An 18,076-nucleotide genomic window follows, 5' to 3' on the forward strand; every position below is an offset into this window, starting at 1 on the left:
ACTCATGGGCATGGTAGTGATCCAATGGAAATCCTGGATGTTTCCTCAGGTAAAATTTTTGTAATGTACTTTTTGTTCATTTGATGCTGCATTATTACGGAATTATGAATATCACTAAATATTTCTGATATATACATATGTATACAGAGACTTCTTTGTGGAGGTTTTCAAACAAGTCATTATTTCAGGGCCAAAAATACCAGACTTTTTGATTAACAACCTGTTTTAAAATCTGCTTTACCACTTCTAATCCACATTCAAGGCCTCCTAATGTGTTGCTGTTCTACCATTCCAACAGCAGCCCGGTTAGAATAAACAGATTCTTTTAATACGACAACTTCAGTAGAAATGCAGCCTTGTGAATAGCATGCAGTTCCTTTATCTGAACCGTTTAAATAAAATTACCACATATATAGACTTAACACCTACAGAAGTCCTGTGTTATAAACATGGTGTATGAAGTAGCTTATGTTGACACATTAATACTAATCATCCATTTAAAAAAAAAAAAGTCTTTTTTTTCTGATTCTAGGCATGCTTTTATATGTTTATTCACAGTGTCAATACGTTATTCTCAGCAGTAACATAAAAATACTGATATAAAAATCTTGCCTGTATAAAGCTGTATTCTTCAGGTGTGTTTAAGTAAGCAGTGTATAGTTTTGGGTTTCTGAAGTAGGTTTCCATATATCTTTTACACAATTTTTAGCTGGTATTTTGGAAACTGATTATTTTATCTATGCTTACAGTTCGAGGGTTTTTTCTCTCTTATTTTCTTGCTGTTTTCTGTTCAGACGTGAAAAATGACAAATGAAAATTCATGATAGAGAATGGTCCACGAAGGTATTGCAGCTTCCAAGTGATGGTTTCCTTTTGTTACATCCTTAATGTATACCCAAGTGAAAAAGGGCTGGTTTTGGCTTAAAAAAGGGCACACAAGACTGATGTGTTGATTTAGTTTTGTTTCATACTATTAAAATAGGATCCAAATGAAGATACTGAATGGAATGATATACTGAGACATTTTGGAATTCTTCCTCCAAAAGAAAAACCAAAAGATGAAATTGAAGAAAAGGTTTTACATTTGCAGAAAGAAGAAGAAGGCAAGCAAAATTAAAAATACATGTCATTAGTATAACAAAATTTGAAAAGCTGAGGTATTTTCAATAATGCTTTGTGCAACTTAAACGTTGTACAATAATTATATTTTTATTTTCATTATTTTCACTTGGTTATTTTAAAAAGGATTCTGAATTAAATATACAACAGTTAGTGACAAACATTATGGCATGTAACATGTACAGGTAACTAATTTTCATAATTTCATAAAGGAACCAGTCAATATAAGCAAGATTCACAATCTGAAAAATCGGTAGTGATCCACTCCTGCATCTCTGTATTTTCCTGTATAGTTCAATAAATTTTTTTGTCCTCTTACCCAGAGTTATGCCAAAGTTGACTGATTTCTGAAATTAGTACATCTTTTTCTTTTATTAGTTCCATGTCTGTGTAATACTTTTCATACATTTAAAACATTTGTAGACACTTTGGAGAACAAAAGGTGACTAATTTTTTGTTTGTTGTTTGTAGTGAAACCATATGAAAGAATGAATCTTGAAGAATTGAAAGAAGCTGAAGATGACTTTGATGAGGCTGATAGGAAAGCTATTGAAATGTACAGGTATAGTAAGATATTTCTATACAGATTAACATACGCTATTGTACATGTACATGCTCCTGAAAAATAAACTCAGAATCTGTTGAATAGTAATGTCTGCTGACCGATACAACTGCCTTTTTTCACCTTCTGTTCCTTTGCCAGCAGATAGACAGCGCTCACATTACTGTCCTACTCCTTCCTGATTGCCAGTGGCAAAGAGAAGCAGTTTGCACCACATTTTACTTCGACGTTTTGTTAGAACAAAATTATTCCCCCTTTGAAATAATTTAGTCTGAAAGCTGGATATTTAAAAGAAAAAGAATAGAAGGGGCCTCAGTGGAAACCACTGTTATACATCCTCAGTTCAGCTGACAATATTTGGCGTTGTACTCAACATTTATCTCAGTTACACAAGTCAGGTTCATTTACTGTTTGCTTGATTAAACTGTACCCCTCACTCTGCCACTCTGAAGATACTTTCTGCCAGTCTTTAGGAGTTAGAGCAATGATGATAAATGTTCAAAGAAAGAAGTTCTGTATCTCATTTTCTCTCTTCTGGATAGCATTTTCTGCACATTTCAAGCCAGGAGGAAATGGACAGTTGGTAAAATGTATTATGAGTTACAGTTTCACTGTATCATACACTGCAGTTTCTATGCTGGAATGGCAGTAGTTGATAAACTTGCGTTTTGGAAAGATGTTTACGAAGTCAGCTGTGGACCCCTAATACACAACTATTGTGTTTGTTTTGCTTCTTATCCAAGATTAATTTTAATGGCTTTTCATTTCTTCATGAAAATATTCGTTTGAAGTTTATATTGAAGGAAGGCTCAGGGGACACGTAATCAATGTCTATAAATATCTGAACAGAGATAGAGCCAGGGTGTTTCCAGACACAATGACAGTGCCAGGGTGTTTCTGGCGGTGCCCAGTGACAGGACCAGAATCAGTGGGCTCCAACTGAAACACAGCAGGTACCCTCTGAACATGAGGAAACCTTTTTTTTTTTTTACTGTGAGGGTGACAGAGCACTGTCACAGATTGCCCAGGGAAGTTGTGGAGTCTCCATCCTCAGAGATGTTCAGAAGCTGTGTGGACATGTTCCTGGGCATCCTGCTCAAGGCTGACCCTGCTTGAGCTGGGGGAGGTTCAATCAGATGATCTCCAGAGGTCCCTTCCAACCTCAGCCATGCTGCAATTGTGTAATTCTGTGATATACCGTAGACTGTTCTTAGGCATAACTATGGCACAACCTTATTCAGCTATTTAATAGGAATACACCAATCATTTTACTTACAATACCATGCAGACTCAATATGGTTTATGAATTCAGGTTCAGAAAACTTTGGCAGCTTGTATGGAGACTTAGTAATTTTAGCTATACTGGACATTCACATGTATATTTTTGTAGGTATATCTGTATATACCTACAGGATACCTCAGTACTCTGCTGAGTTCTGTGAAGCTTTGTACTCTAAGAAAAAACGAGACATGCAGTTTACACAGAATAAAAATGCTAATATGATCAAAACATTTCCTCTGTCTAGATTCTACCTGTACTTACTGCTTTTGCATTGTTAAAATGACTAAAATAATTCTAGTGCTAAGACCATGTATCTAGTGCTGCATTTTCTTAGGAAGATAATAATTCACATAATTATGTGGAAATTGGGAACCTAAATTATCATGAATTGTTGCTAGAGTATAATAACATTGCACACATATTATTTGATCTTTTCTGAAAAAGCCACTTCTATAGTGGCTTTCAGTTAAGAAAATTAATAGCTGCTTTTAGTTCAACAAATGTCAGTGAGGCATTTTACTTTTCTCCCTTGCAAGTATTTTTATAGATGAAGACTGCCATCTACTGTTTTTACATTCCACTTTTCATGAATTATCTTAACATTGTCTCATAAGTACTGGTAGTTCTAACTCAAATTAATCTCATTTTCAGAATCAGAAAAACAATTAGTACCTGCTTTAATTTTTTCTTCCTTTGTCTCAAATGATAAACCCTTGTGCAACATATTTGTTACTCAAGTTTCCCAAAGCCGATACTAAGGAACATAAAACAAAGAAAATATATTTAAATGTTATCTTACTGAATCAAAATTAGCATTGAAACCTTTCCAGTTCTGAAATTACATTAGAAGATCTTGAGCCAAAGAGTTACTCAAAGCATTTTTAAAGTAATTGAGAGAAATGCACTAGATATTATTTTAAAATTCATTTAAAATGTTCCAAATGCTTATTTTTATTATTACTTTTTAATTAGGCAGCAACGCTTGAAAGAATGGAAGTGTCTTCAGAGGATGCAAAAGTATGGGGAACTAAGAGAAATTTGTGGAGAGCAGTATGTAAAGGAAGTTACAAATGCTCCAGATGATGTTTGGGTTATAATTCATCTTTATCGGTCAAGGTAATTACTTACTTGTTTAAGATGTTGAATACTTCAATACAGACAATCAAACGGGTAATTAAAAAGCAATAGCAAGAAAAATGAAATAAAATAGACTAATGAAATAGCAGTTGTTTGCAGGCAATGGAATCATAGAGCATGGGACCTCCTTGATTTAATTCACTTTGTGAGAGTTAATCACTTTTCTTCAAGTATATGAACGATTTCTTTTGCTGTGAATGCTTACCACCATGTACTTAACCTCACAGAGATTTCTGAATTTCACTGAGAAAGTGGGAGCCACTGTTCATGTTAAGGAAAGTTCATTTGCAGGTTCTTTTCTCAGCAGGAGTGCTCCAACACGATTATTCTACCTTTATTTCCCCTTTGACTTGAACAAATCAAAAGCCCAATAGAAAAAGTCTCAGTTAAATTGACGAAAGTTAGGGAATTTGCTAGTTTATTGGTTCCCCAATAAATTCTCTAACAGTAACAGAAGTTGTGACAGAATCCAGCAGAAATGTCAAAGGACTCCCATGATTAGTTCAGCATATGTTAGCAACTCTAGTAGATGTTTTTCAAAAGCACTGAGAATTAGTATGGAATGTTTAATGCATTTTTTAGATTCAGACCAGCTTTCTCTTTTCCTTCATTTTAAGCTTGTTGGGAGGAAGCTTCTTTGATTCTTCTCAGTTGTCAGGAATTGAGTATTATTTCCAGGAGCAACATAAATAAGTCAATCAAATGAAATTGTTCAAATTACAATAATTCCAATTTACAGATCTGAAGAAAGAAAATAGCAGCTTTTCCTGCTTTTCATTGTTCTTGTTTACTGGAGAACCAATTCTATACTTTACCATTGCATAAATACAAGTCTGTGAGGAAACTCAGAATTCCTTACGAATCAAAACGAAACCTCCAGCGTCTCTTATAGCTAGTAACAAAACTTGTGGCCTTTGGCCACAAGAGGCTGCTGCTGGAACTCCGCCAGGGTCCATAGGCTAAATCAGCTGCTTTAACTTCAGTCGGTTACAAAAACCCACCTTGTTTTTTGTTGGTTTTTTTTTTTAATGTCGGGGGTTTTTTGTTTGTTTGTTAACTGAGGTTTATTTAGTGATTGTATTGCAAATAGTAGCTATGAAGGCCCATGGAGGTATTACGACTATACAAAGGTTTCCCTGACGCTACTTAGATTTTACTAAAACAACAAGGAAGTAATTAAAGATTAAACTGAAAGCCAGTTCAAATAAAGTAAAATGTATATTACAGATTACAAAATCTCATTTAAACTCTACAGTAAATGGACAAAATGAGCTTTAAAATCTTAGTGGAGAACAAAATAGAGACACAATGCTTGAAGCATCTGGTAGCTTTACTGACATGTTTTATAGACTGTGCCTCATGTATGTTCACTTAGCTCTTTAAATCAGAACAATCTTAGAAGAAGCTAAATAAAATTTGTGGTGCAACAGTTATAACAAATTAAAGTAGAAGCAAACTATAGGAAAAGGTACAATTATTCTTCAAAGGCTTTATTTTTAACAACTTTAGTTATTTTACCAATCATTTACACCAAAGTGTCATACTTTCTTACTCTTTTCCAGCATCCCAGTGTGTTTACTGGTTAACGAACATCTCAGCCTGCTAGCCAGAAAGTTTCCAGAAGTCAAGTTTCTCAAAGCTGTTGTAAACAGCTGCATTCAGAATTACCATGACACATGTTTACCCACAATACTTGTATATAAAACTGGTGAAATAAAAGGCAGGTTCATTGGAGTAGCTGCATGTGGGGGAATATATCTTAGAGTGGAAGGTAGGAGAAATATTTTTAAATAATTCATGTTACAAAAAATTTTATGTTGTTTGTAATCATTAGATCTAAAGGTCACTGCTTAAAGGTGGAAAAGGTTTTTGATCATTTTTGTAGAAAAAAAGTCTACAAAAAGCAAAGAATTAATGTATGTAATTCTGTGGTGAGAATATTGGATAAGCATGGATATTTTGCAATTTCACGGTTAGGTATTTTACTGAAAGTTGGGTTGTCGCAAGGATGGCTCTATTTTGTGCTGCTGTTGAGAAGGAGCTTGGTCTTTAATAAAAGTCCTTTTCCTCTTAAGTGAGAATTTATTGCAATTATCAGAATAAATCTTGATTTGTTTTTACAGAGCTCGAATGGAAACTAGCAGAAGTTGGAGCGATAGAAACTGACTTAGAAGAAAACCCCAGAAAGGACATTACGAATATGATGACACTGGCAGTGCAAAACATTTCTGCTCATAAAGACACCAATACACGAAGCAGTGATGTGATGAAACCACATATTACTTGAGAAAATTTTAATGCAGCTCGTGTTCTGACATAAATTAGCTCATTTTTTTTACTCCTTAGGTAAGCCTGAGCCAATTAAAAAACAAAACAACCCGCACAACCTTCTGTTTCACTTGTATATTTTTTAGTTTTGATTTGTGGAAGAAAATTGGTGTAGTAAATGAAAGCCATACTTACCTTTGGATACATATAGATGGCTGTCATTGACACGGTGAGTCTGGATTCTCTGTTTCATACAAACTGCTTAAATGGAATGGGAAGGGGAAGGTCATATTGTCTTCCTCCTTTTACCCAGTGTGGGTGCAAAATGCTCCTTTAATTCTCAGTGAAATGACTAGAATGGAACTCTGCTCTGCTAAGGACCTTCTCAGTTCCCCCCATTGAAAAGGTGACCCAAAGACAATGACATGTATAGCGATATAAAATCAGGATTTGGCCCCGAATCTGTTCACTAACAGTTCCGTTTGTCTGACAGCTATTCAAGAACTTTCTCCAGTGTCAAGGATAATCAAATAGTTTACAGTACAACTGTAGATAAGCAACACTACATGAGTGAATGAAGAGACCACTCTCTTGATTCAGCATTTTTATGTATTGAGTAGTGAATCAAATTGTATAGTATTAATGTTATTTTTTCCAGTGACTCATCATTGGCAGATAGATACCTAAGCACAACAAGAAAACATTGTCTGCTTTTCCACCCAGTAGGATACAGCCGCTATACAGTAGATACCTACTGGCAGATAGCACTTCTAGAAACTTCTATTTTGCAGATTCAGAGAGATAACTAGCAGCTGCATTTCAGAGATATATAGCTTATCAGCCATTATCTGCCACTTCAAACTAGAAAGCTAACTAGTAGTTTTAAACATAAATAGGTCATCAGTGACTTTAGATATGATTCCACCTATCACTACCACCTGCTTCCTCTTAGCAACAGCCCTACCTCCTGCTACTGTGGCTGCCATGAGGTACACGAGCACAATACACAACTGTATGTGTGATAGTGTGGTCACATTGGAAGCAAAAGGAATACATCGCTAGATATGACAGGAAAGGGCCAAACCCCCCCCCTTGGTGACCCTTACTTCATCCAAGTGAAACGACCACACGATCACGATTACAGCCATCAGATGTGACAAAGCAGCAGCAAAATCCAAGGGAATCTGCAGGTTAAAAGCAGATGTTTCTGGTTCTTGATCAGTTACACCATCCGTAGGAAAAGGGTCTATGAATGAATGTTAGTCAACCTGGCTTTAAAAGGATTGCGTAGATTGTGACAGGCTTTCAAGTCAGCATCTTTGTTAAAGCCACTGATTTTAGTACTCTGGAGTGATGTGAAACGTAGTTTCAAAATCAGCTTCCTCAAACAGATACACTTTTGAATATGCCAGTGAAGATCAAAAGGGAACATTCTGAGCAGATGATCATTCTGTAGCTCTGAAGTATATCATGCACAAGATGGCGATCACAGTTCTGTAGGAAACATGGCTATAGTCAATAGAAGTGCACTGGAAATGTCTGCATTTCTGGCCCAATCTAGTCCCATCATTCAATAATTCACAAAAGACTTGCTGCTCATACTCTGGCAATGTCTGAAAATTATGTTGGCTCTCACGTAAACTTTGTGAGTGAAACAAAACTATCATTACACACCAGAGCAAACTCATACTGACAATAAGAACCAGAAAAATAGTATTTCTTGGTGGATCATAGTTTCATACAGCCCCACACCATTTCTAAGCTTTCTGTCCTGTTCCTTCAGCAGCCTTTAAAATATTTTCAAAAGCGAAGAAGCATTAAGTGACCTTGGTTAGGCTATAACTTCGGCAGAAAATGCAAGTGTGTGTTACCTCCACAGCTGTGTTGCCTGTTTTGATCCTGACAAATCCCCAAATCTAAGATGTGCAAGGCACAAAGAGTAATTTGCTACTGCAGCGTTGCAGTAGGTAGGTGTTACACTCCCATACACGCAAGGTGTGAAAAGGGACAGTACATTATCTCTACTTTGTTTTTCTGAAGAATTACTACCGGTTGCTACAGATCTTGTGGCAAATTTGATACATAAAGCTTGATGCTATTTTTAGGCCATATTCTAGTTCTGGTAATTATGCATTTTTGTTGAAAATATTCCTGCATTTTCTCCTGGATTTTCCATTCCTGCTATATCCTATTGTATTTACTATACTTCATTATAGGAGCATTATCCTTTGCATGAGTAATGAAATGATTACTTCTGTTTATAATTTTCCCCAATTGAAAGCTAGAGTATTATGAATCAGTAAGTAAAAAAAAAAAGAAAAAAATCAGGTGTTTTCACTAATGCTTTTTAAAATTCTTCCACTGGAAGGTCATTGTTAGCTCTTTAGCAGCATTATTGCTAGAGAGGTTCCTGTCCCCACAATGCCTTTGCATAAGACTTTGGTCACAAGGTGAATCAAATGGAGAAACTGATATACCTGAAAAGTAATCCAGAAAGAAAAATCCCTGAGCTTTTTCAGCCAAGTTCCTTATTTCATTCCAGACACAAACGCTAATTAACCTTCTATAGACACACTTTTGTAATTACGCGTTTAGATATATTGCTGTTTAGGAGATCAACTGGAAAACACACATCCTTCTTTGTAACAGAGGAAGAAAACTGGGAATATTTACATACTATTACCACACAGCAACGTTTTATTTTACAGAAAACAGTTTTTTGCTATGTTCTGCTGCATGCAGAACAGGTTTAAACTAACATAATCACCGCACATTCAAGCATATTCCAGTCCTGCTGTAGGCAGTACAGCTGGAATCCGTTACAGTTGTACATAAATAGCGTGCAGTATCAGTTAGTCGTCTCTCCGATTAACTCCGATACCTGACGCTGTTTGTATTTATTAGCTGGGCTGCTTCACACCTTTCTCTGCAAAGTCAGTAATACAGGCACATCTTACCATTTTTATAAGCTTTACCAACACACAAACACAAGAACACTAACTTTTATTTTCAGACATAGTCCTGCAAACTCCTACCACAGCTGTGTCTTCCTGTGCTTAAAGGACATTTTCTGAGCCAATCTACACCCCAACACTGTAGTCTGCATAACAAAAATACTTCAACCCCATACAGCGCTCTTCAGTTTATGAAGTTCACAATTACTCTTTTACAATTACTTTTACAAGTTCAAATTATCTTGCAGTCACATAAAAAAAACCCTAAACTGTAAGGATTAGCAAATAAGAATGGACTTCAATTGCTGCTTTCCAGTCGGAAAGCAGGAAACTAATTTGCTGTGAGCATTCCGTCAGTTTGGTGGTCCAGAAATCTCTCACACCTCAACAGCCAGTATTAGTACCGTACAATACAAATTGTACAAATCATGCAATATTAGTACAGTATTTCAAAAGTTATAGGCTTTTATTAGGGGTTGAGATTTTAAACTCAGCTAGGGTAATGTCTTATTTTTAACATTAGGTAAGACTGTTTTATAAACCTGGTATTAAAAGCATTGTACACAAAGAAACCGCCGACCAGTGCCAGGACGGGTTGCTGTATCCCCAAATAACTGGTGGCGGCACGTCTGTTCGCGGAGAGCATCCAAGATGCTGCTTTTTCCCCTCTGGGAACGAACGTATGACCGAGTACCCTGTCACACGTTCAGGCACTGACCGGAGCGGGGCTTTGTACCAGGTTTGCTGTTTCAGTAGGAAAGCGCCTCCGCTCACGGAACCCCTTCCGAAGGGCTCGGCCCCGGGCTCTGCGCCCGCCTGCAAAACAAGCCCCGGAACATGACGCCCGGCAGCGGCAGGCAGCCGCTCCGACCGCCGGGCCACCCCAGCTGCGCCACAAGGCGACACCGCTCGCAGCCTCCCACGGCGCCGCCGTCCGGAGGCGGAGCGCGGCCGGGCACCGTCCCCCTCCCCACCTCGCAGCGCGGCTACCGTCAGCTCAGCGACCAGGCGAGCCCTGACGCTCCGAGCCGGAGACGCAGCGCTGACCTCCCGAGGCGCCCGGACACGATCCCGCGGGGAGCGCCGCCCTCGGAGGCCGACGGCCCACGCCCCGACCGGTGGCGAGGCCGCCGCCATTTCCTCCTCGAGCGGTGCGGAGCAGAAGGGAGCGGGGTGAGGTGAGGCGAGGTGAGCCGAGGTCAGGGAGGCGCGGTACCCACTGCGCCTGCGCGAGCGCCCCCGTGCCCAGCCCCTCGCAGCCCAGCCGGTTCCCGGGCGGGCGGACGCGCATGCGTAGAGAGGCGGGCAGAAAGCGGGGGGGGGGGGGGAATCGCCTCTCCGGCCGCCGCTGCCACGCTGCGCATGCGCGAAGGCGGCCCCGCGCGAGGGGCCGGGGTGCTACGGGTTGCAGTGCGCCTTGGCGCACGCGCGGTGGCGCGAGGCGCCGCGGCTGCCGGCGGTGGGCTCGGCGGCGCAGGCGCGGTGGCGGGGGACTCCCGGGCCCGGCTGCTGGTGCTGCCGCTGGAGGAGGCTCTGTGCCGGCGGCGGGCTCGGGGCTGCGCGTAGGGGGCGGCTTTCGCCGGGAGAGGTCGGACGGGCAGCGGCCGTGCGGGGCCGGGTAAGGAGCGCGCTGCGAGGCGGGGAGGGCGGCCCCGCCGGGCCCGGTTGCGGCGGGGCGGGGGGGGGGGGGGGACGACACACGACACACAGGCGGGGGGACGCCGCGGAGGGGACCCGTTAAAGTTTGACAGTGCCGGCGGGTCTCCCGCCGCCGGGGCGGCGGCAGCGCGCGGGGAGGGCAGCGGCTGCCCTTGGGCAGGGCGGGGGCGGCCGTCGCCGGGGGCGGGGGGCGCTCGCGGGGCACCCGCTAGGCCCGGTGACCCACTTTGCTCCTGTGACAACTCCCGGGCACGTTTGGAGCCCTGCCCGCCTGGCCCAGCGCCTGCCCGGGCCGCTCCCGCCCCCGCCGCTCGGGCTGCGCGCAGGCAGGGCGGGCGCGGGACTCCCCGGCATCCCCCGCCGCCGTGCCGAACCGAGCTGCCGCCGGCCCCTCGGCGGTGGGGCGGGCAGAGCCGCGGGCGGCGCCTCCCCCCCGGGGCAAGTCCGCCGCTGTTCCCCTCTGTAGAACGGCTCGTTTCGCGGGAGCCGGAGGGGCTCGCCCGCCTCCGCCGCCCCACGCGTGGAGGAGATTTTCCGCGGCGGCTCCTCGCAGCGCGGTGAGCGGGGGGTGGTGGTGGGATGTTTACACGGCGGGGGCCGCGGCGGTAGGTGCCCGCTCGGCGGCCGTCCGTGAGGAGGCGGCTGGGCCGTGGCGGGCCCCCGGGCCCTTCCTGCGGCGGGACGGCTTTGCGGGGCCTCGGGCTGCAGGCGGTTAGAAGGTGCCCGGCGCTCTGCGGAGCGAAGTCTCCCTGCGGCAGGTGGACTGGAGTTGTGGGGCACAGGGTTGAGTACGTGCTTCGTGGGCTTATTTTTTTTTTCTCTAATAACTTTATTGCGGTGCCTACAACATGCTCCTGCTCTTAGATGTGAGGATTTCTCAGTAGCCCCCGGTCCTCTCCCGACTTATGTGCATCCTTAAAATCAGTGTGTCAAATATTCTGTGCGTGCATGTGTGAAATATGGCCAGCGAGGGACTGGAAGTCCATGGTACTTCATTTTTGTGTCTCTGCTAAGGTAGATTCAGATTTTTGATTGGCTACACTTTCAGATTCTTGGTATTTTAGGCCTGGATATAAATTCGATTTTTTTTTTTTTTTTTCATGAGGAGAAGTGCTTGTAAACTAATCAAACGTATTTGTAGCAAGATTTTGGAAGGCTGTTGTTTTCATGTACATGATAAAAGTTGACCTACTAAGAGGCACAAGGAAAGCCGGATATAGTTCTAGCTGGGATATGAAGTGGTATGTAAAGGCAAACTGGCTGATCGTAGATCCTGATCCTCTAAATCCTTCAAGTAAGGTTTTTTTTTTTTTTTTGATGACATAGTTTGACAAGCAGTGCTTTTGGTGGCAGTGTTGACTTAAACAGGCCCGTCTCTTCCTTGCTCCCGGCTCTCACCTCTTTGCTGCCCCCCCTCAGCTGTATGAGCACAACGATTTCGTGGAACTGTGTCCCGTAACTGGGTTGGGGAAACGATCCAGGTTAAAATTAACTACCTTTTTTTTTTTTTTTTTAATGCGGTTATATTTAACTTAGATCATTTCTCTGGGTGACAGGTGTGCTAGAAGGCAAGAGGATTGTTTAAGCAAATACTCTAGTGAAAGAAGTACTTGAGAAATACACCTCATCTGTGGTAGTCCTGGCAAAGTTCAGTGTGAGCAGTTGCAGTTGTTTCACACTGTTCAATCTTACAGGAATAAAATTGATTTTGCCTATGAATATCTGTGGGTTTTGGGACTGTTATTTGAAATTAGACAGTATTTGATTGTTATAGTAGAGGAATTTTACTTGATGGGACAAATAACTCTGCAAAATTTTTTAGAATAAACTATTGATTTTCATATATATCAATTTAAGACACTTTCTCAGAAGTGCTACAGACATTGCTTTCAGATTTCCAAACATTACCTGTTTGAGTTAGAGTTTTTTTGTTGAATGTGAGTGCTAGTCTTTTTATGGTCTGAGAATTTTGTTGGTAAGGCAAGACTTACCTCTTCTTAACAAACAGTCCAAACAGGGGAAAAAGTAACTCCCAAGTTGATATTTAATAGTTTAAGATGTCATTCAGCCATGTCTTGTTTTTATTTCTTCCGCTTCATGTTCTTACATAGAAAAGTTTAACACATATAGGTCAAATAAAAGGATGTGAGGAAAGCAAAGAGTGTTTTCTTTATTAATGCTCTAAGGACCCCATAAAATCTCTGTTGTAGCTAATTTTACACTTTTTGTACTCAGCAGTTTAAAAACTGAGTGGTAATTACTTTAAATTTAATTTGTAGTATTGGTTAATTATCTTGTTAGTATAGAATTTCATTGAAATCATGAATCTTCATGGATGGATTGGTCTTGCCAAGGAAATTGCTGCTTTTGAGAACTTTAGGGTTTTGCTATTTTTTTTGGCCCTATTCTAAATTTGTGCAAAAAGTTGAAGATATAAATTAGTAGTAGAGTTATTGACCCCATTCTCCCCACATGCTTTTTGTATGAAATGTTTTTACCAACTTGAAAAGTTGTGAGGTTTTCACTAAAAATAATAGACTTGTGTTGAAAATAGTTGTGAATCAAAAATGCAATTTTCTTCTCCAGGTAATTTCATCATTTGAAAACAGCTGCTTTTTAAGCTATGCACCTCCTCAGGAGAAATGTGTAATTTGCTGTCTAAAGCCTTACAGCTTCAGCCTTATTTTGTAGATTGAAGATGATGGATAGTTCTCTTAGAATAGAAAATTAGTACCCTAATACAAGTTTTAATACAAAATACACAATATAATTAGGAAGAACTGGAATTACAGCTAAGGTGCCTTCCTTTTCATTGCATTGTAATGAGTTAGTTTTTCTTGAAGAAAAGACATTGGTAGATGTTTGAATTTAAGAAAAGTGCATTTTAGTGTTTCAGTTTTCTGAAGGACTCATTTCCGTATGTATGTGTACTAGAAATTATAAAGGCCAGTTGATAAAGCAGATCTAGAAGTGTTTCCGAGGATAGATGATATTAGTAGATAGTTGCGTAGCAAAGAGAGTAGTAGTTGTTCCTGCCTTTCTTACCTTCTATTTATGTAGTTTGCAATGTATTTTTAACCTTTCTACGTTAATTGAGCTGATTCACCCTGTAGAAGGCTGTATTGGCACCACTGAAGGGGTGGCACAAGAACAGGAGAGAGTCGCTAGGCTGCTGGGAGAGCAGTAGCTGTGTTAAGGTAGCTTTATCTCTGGAAGGGAAAAAAAAATCTGAAATCACAGACAGACAGTGGCCAAACTGTTCAACTCTCTCATCTTCTGCTAATACTGAATTATTATTATTAGTGGTGTTGGTATTATTATTTTGAATGTAGTGGTTTTTCAGAATAGAAAGAAGTGTAGGAAGCTCAACTTCAGTCATGTAGCAGAGTCTGAAATGGAAGATTCCAGTGTCTCAGTGTAACTCTTGACATGAGCAAACTCGGCTATATCCATTGGGAAGATATCTCATTCACTTCTGTGGGTGGTCCACCTGGGAAAAACAACTTACTATTGCAGTTGGTTATTTGGTTACCTCAGTTAATGGCAGTTTGCAATAATTTGAAACTGTTTGTTGGACATTCCCCTGGTCATTTGTTGCAGGAGTTAAAGATGTGAAATGCAAAATCACGGAAGAGGAAGGAGACTCATGGTTAATGCAGCTGTGTGCTGCCCTGAAGGATTGAATTCTCAACCTCTGCTGCTGCCACACAATTCCTTTGTAATGCAAAGGCCACTTTAATTTTGGCATACCTCATGCCTGAGTGTTTAATTTCATAGCCTTAATATTCTCTTACCACACTTTTCTGTGTATAATACAAATTCTTAATTGTAGCCACTTTCGGAGTATATAATCATATATGTAAAAAGTTTTGGTGCTCTGCGGTTCTCATATATTTAGTGTCATGTGGAAGCAACAAGGCTTCATTGGTTCTCAGATTGTTTCAGCAGTTTAGCGTTGCATACTTTGGACTCTTTCCAACTGTTACATTTTGTCATTAAAATCACTGAATTAGTCTTACTCTACACTGATGTGCTGAAGAGCGTTGCTGACTATATTATAAAATCATCATTAGTAGTATTAATATTTTATTAAATATAGAGCATTAAAAATTAGATATACCCTGTGAGATTCAAGACTGGTAAAGACATATTTAGAGAGTGAATCTTATGAAGTTTAGTAGATACTATGGGCATTCCTCATCTTCATGAAAAAAATGTAGCCAAATTAGGCACCAATTTAGCTACTTAAATGCTTTTTCCTTATAACTGTGTTTAATAATCTCAGAGTATGTGAGAAAGCATCAGTTTTGAAGCTAATATTATTTTACCCATAATGACAGCCTGGTACCACAAGATAAATGGTGCTAGAATATTATGCTTGTATTAAAACAGAAGAAAGCCGTTCCTGGAGTAAGACAGATCTATTTAAAGTAAATTTGAAAAATAAATATATGTGGCCTTGTTCTGTAGAGGTCCTCTTAGAGTTCCATTAAAAAAGGATATTTGCAGATATCTCTGGGAAGATTTTTGATATATGTTATTTTGGAATATGGCCAGATCCATAAAATAATATAGAGGAGACAAAACTGTAATTTAGATGGATTTGGGTTATTTAGCCCCACATAAAACTGTAGCCATGTGTTGGCTAACTTTTTTACAAGTCTCTAGGTTTTCACTAGTAAAGTTTTCCAAACACCTTGAAATTTTGTTCTCACTCAGATCTTCCATAATCTTGTTACAACTGAGCATCTTGGCATCTAAATCTGTTTACTATTCATAAATTAGGCAATCTGTAAATTAGGCATTCACTTGTCCAAAGGCATGTTGAAACCGCACCTCAGGCACACCTATGGGATTGGACTCAGACCAAAACCTTGTGGTGACTCTCCCTTTTGTTCAGAAACACTAAGCGGGGAGGAGGAAGAGATTTTGTTGATGTCTCCTTAAAAACCCCCAAACAAACCAAAAACCAACAAATCAACAAAACCCCAAGCCTTAAAAAAATCTACTTTTCCTTGTGTATAAGATGATTAAAGTCTAATTGGGCCAGATAGAGATATTAGGCCACTTATTTTCTTGGAGAAAAAGGAGGGGAGTATCTATGTTCTGGTCTGTGTTCCAAAAACTATTTTATATTTTCTTCCATTTAAAATTTTAAATTCCATTAGGAACTGGAAACCAGGACTTGTCTCTCTCATTTGGGTGCCCCTCCCCCTAGAGAGGTGTGCACACTGCTGGTTCTGCTCTGTCCAGCAAAGCTTTACTTTTTATTTTTTTCTTCCATGTTCTGAAGATTGTCACTGAAATGAGAAGTTATGAGTTGATCCATCTTCCCAGTGCAACACGGAGCTTGCTGAGAGATTATGGTTTGAATCCCTTCTGACAGAGTAGAGATTGGCTTTCAGACTTCTCTGTTCCAGGTTACTGTGCTGTAACCCCGTGCTGCTGGACAAAATGAAAGCAAATCTTTTTTCCTCCTGCTGGCATGTTAAAAGAATATATTACTCCTGTTCTGATAGGAAAAGCTTAGCTGCGTACATCAAGGACAGGGACCAGGATTGTGAGTATTAACTTTACCTGTGTTCTGTTCTAGGCCTTCAGAAACAGGTGAAGATGAAGGCATAATACTGTGTTCACTGCTTACCTTTACGTTTCACATCTCTACTAACTTTTTCAAAAGTCTTGCTGAGTGATGTAACTCTTACTGGCTTTGGTACTTTAGATTTGTGGACCCGTTGTATGAAGTCCCCTTTTTGTGCCCTGCTAATCATCTCTCTTAGTGAAGACTATAGTTTAGGGTAGTATGGCCTATTATAGCCAGAGCAGGCAGCAAAACTTAATTACTGACTCATGACATGGTAGTGGTGTTGCTGTGGGACACTTATAAGAGAAGGTGTACCTGAGTGGGCTGATCATCCAGCATGATGTCTGAATTTTAAGTGCTTTGTAGTAGGGTATAGTATTGCTAACAATGTCATTTTAGCTTGCAGCTCCACAAGTTTGTGAGTATACCTCGATTGCTTGCAGAAGGATGATCTGAGATCCCCTAAGAATCTTATTATGTGCAGAACTGGTAGATATCCAGAAAGTTCCAGCACTTACTTTTAAATACCACTGGGGCAAGTGTTTGTGAACATGGAGGAGGCAGGCCTGTAACTAGTGGCTATTGTAGGAGGGAGGAAAGATAATGTGTGAGTTTCCTAACATGTGCATTAGAAATCTTGAGGAAATACATATTTTTACATAGTAAATTATGATCTTAGAGAATGAGAGTATGAGATACTAAGCTGCCTAATAAAAAAAAAAGGATGGGTACTTCAAAATAAATGATATTAATGTAGTTAATTTCATATTTCCAATTCTAAGAATGTTGCTGCTGTAAGTAAAACATAAGTTGCCATTTTTACATTTGACTAAAGTTTTTAATGACATAATAAATATTAGTTTCTGGCATTTAAGAGCATTTGATGTGTTTGGTTATTTCATTGCATGTTTAATGTAACGTCAGAGACTGGCATTTGCCTTTTGAGTTGTGGCTGTTACTGACGTGCACCCTGACAGAATAATATTCCATCAGTGTGGTGGCAGCTGTCGAGGTGGTGGCTATGAATTTGGAGAGGGCAAACTCCTGCTGGTGTGGTAAGGTAGAAAGTTCATAATTTTTCAGATGGATCTTGTTAAAGAAATGCCAAAGTTTTGCATTTTCATCAATTATCCAAAAGCTTCAAGATATATTAGGGGAAAAACTGTCTTAATATATGGAGTAACTTTCCCAGTCCTTAGTCCCCTAAATGTATATTTGAAAACTAAGTGCGAAGTTGCGAAAAGTCAGAGATACCAGAAAATGTTTTGCCAAAATCTGCTTATTTCCCTTGGCTCAGTAAACAACCAAGAAATTTTCTCCATTAAAAGCTGTAGGGAGTTGCTTTTTTTTTTTTTTAAACCTGATTTCCTACAAAAGCGTGATTTATGCTTTTTCCTTGTTTTCTCTCATTCTTTCCTTACATATTCACCAGGAGCTTTTGAAATCATTGACCAATTGCAACCGTGTTTGTACAAGGGATAGAAGTCTCAAAGACTGTAGTGTTGCTACAG

General features: G+C 40.2%; 2 protein-coding genes across 20 annotated transcripts in view; both read left to right on the forward strand.

Annotated features, from left to right (window-relative positions):
* The first annotated feature begins 4 nt into the window (after positions 1 to 4).
* Positions 5 to 6,387, forward strand: PDCL2 (phosducin like 2). Its single transcript, XM_010312865.2, has 6 exons — positions 5 to 49; positions 983 to 1,103; positions 1,591 to 1,681; positions 3,936 to 4,079; positions 5,663 to 5,871; positions 6,224 to 6,387. The coding sequence occupies exons 1-6, from the start codon at positions 5 to 7 to the stop codon at positions 6,385 to 6,387; spliced, it is 774 nt and encodes a 257-aa protein (XP_010311167.2).
* A 4,103-nt stretch (positions 6,388 to 10,490) lies between these two features.
* Positions 10,491 to 18,076, forward strand: part of CLOCK (clock circadian regulator) — a 67,285-nt gene continuing 59,699 nt past the window's right edge. For 9 of the 19 annotated variants that reach the window (XM_075752140.1, XM_075752146.1, XM_075752129.1 and 6 more), the window contains exon 1: positions 10,759 to 10,940. The gene's annotated coding sequence lies outside the window, so the exon portion shown is untranslated. Of the gene's footprint in view, positions 10,511 to 10,680; positions 10,941 to 11,506; positions 11,539 to 18,076 lie in introns of those variants that run through there. The other 10 variants (XM_075752128.1, XM_075752145.1, XM_075752130.1 and 7 more) reach the window with 7 other exon arrangements.

This window comes from Balearica regulorum, chromosome 4 (assembly GCF_011004875.1).
Source record: "Balearica regulorum gibbericeps isolate bBalReg1 chromosome 4, bBalReg1.pri, whole genome shotgun sequence".
Lineage (NCBI taxonomy): Eukaryota > Metazoa > Chordata > Aves > Gruiformes > Gruidae > Balearica > Balearica regulorum.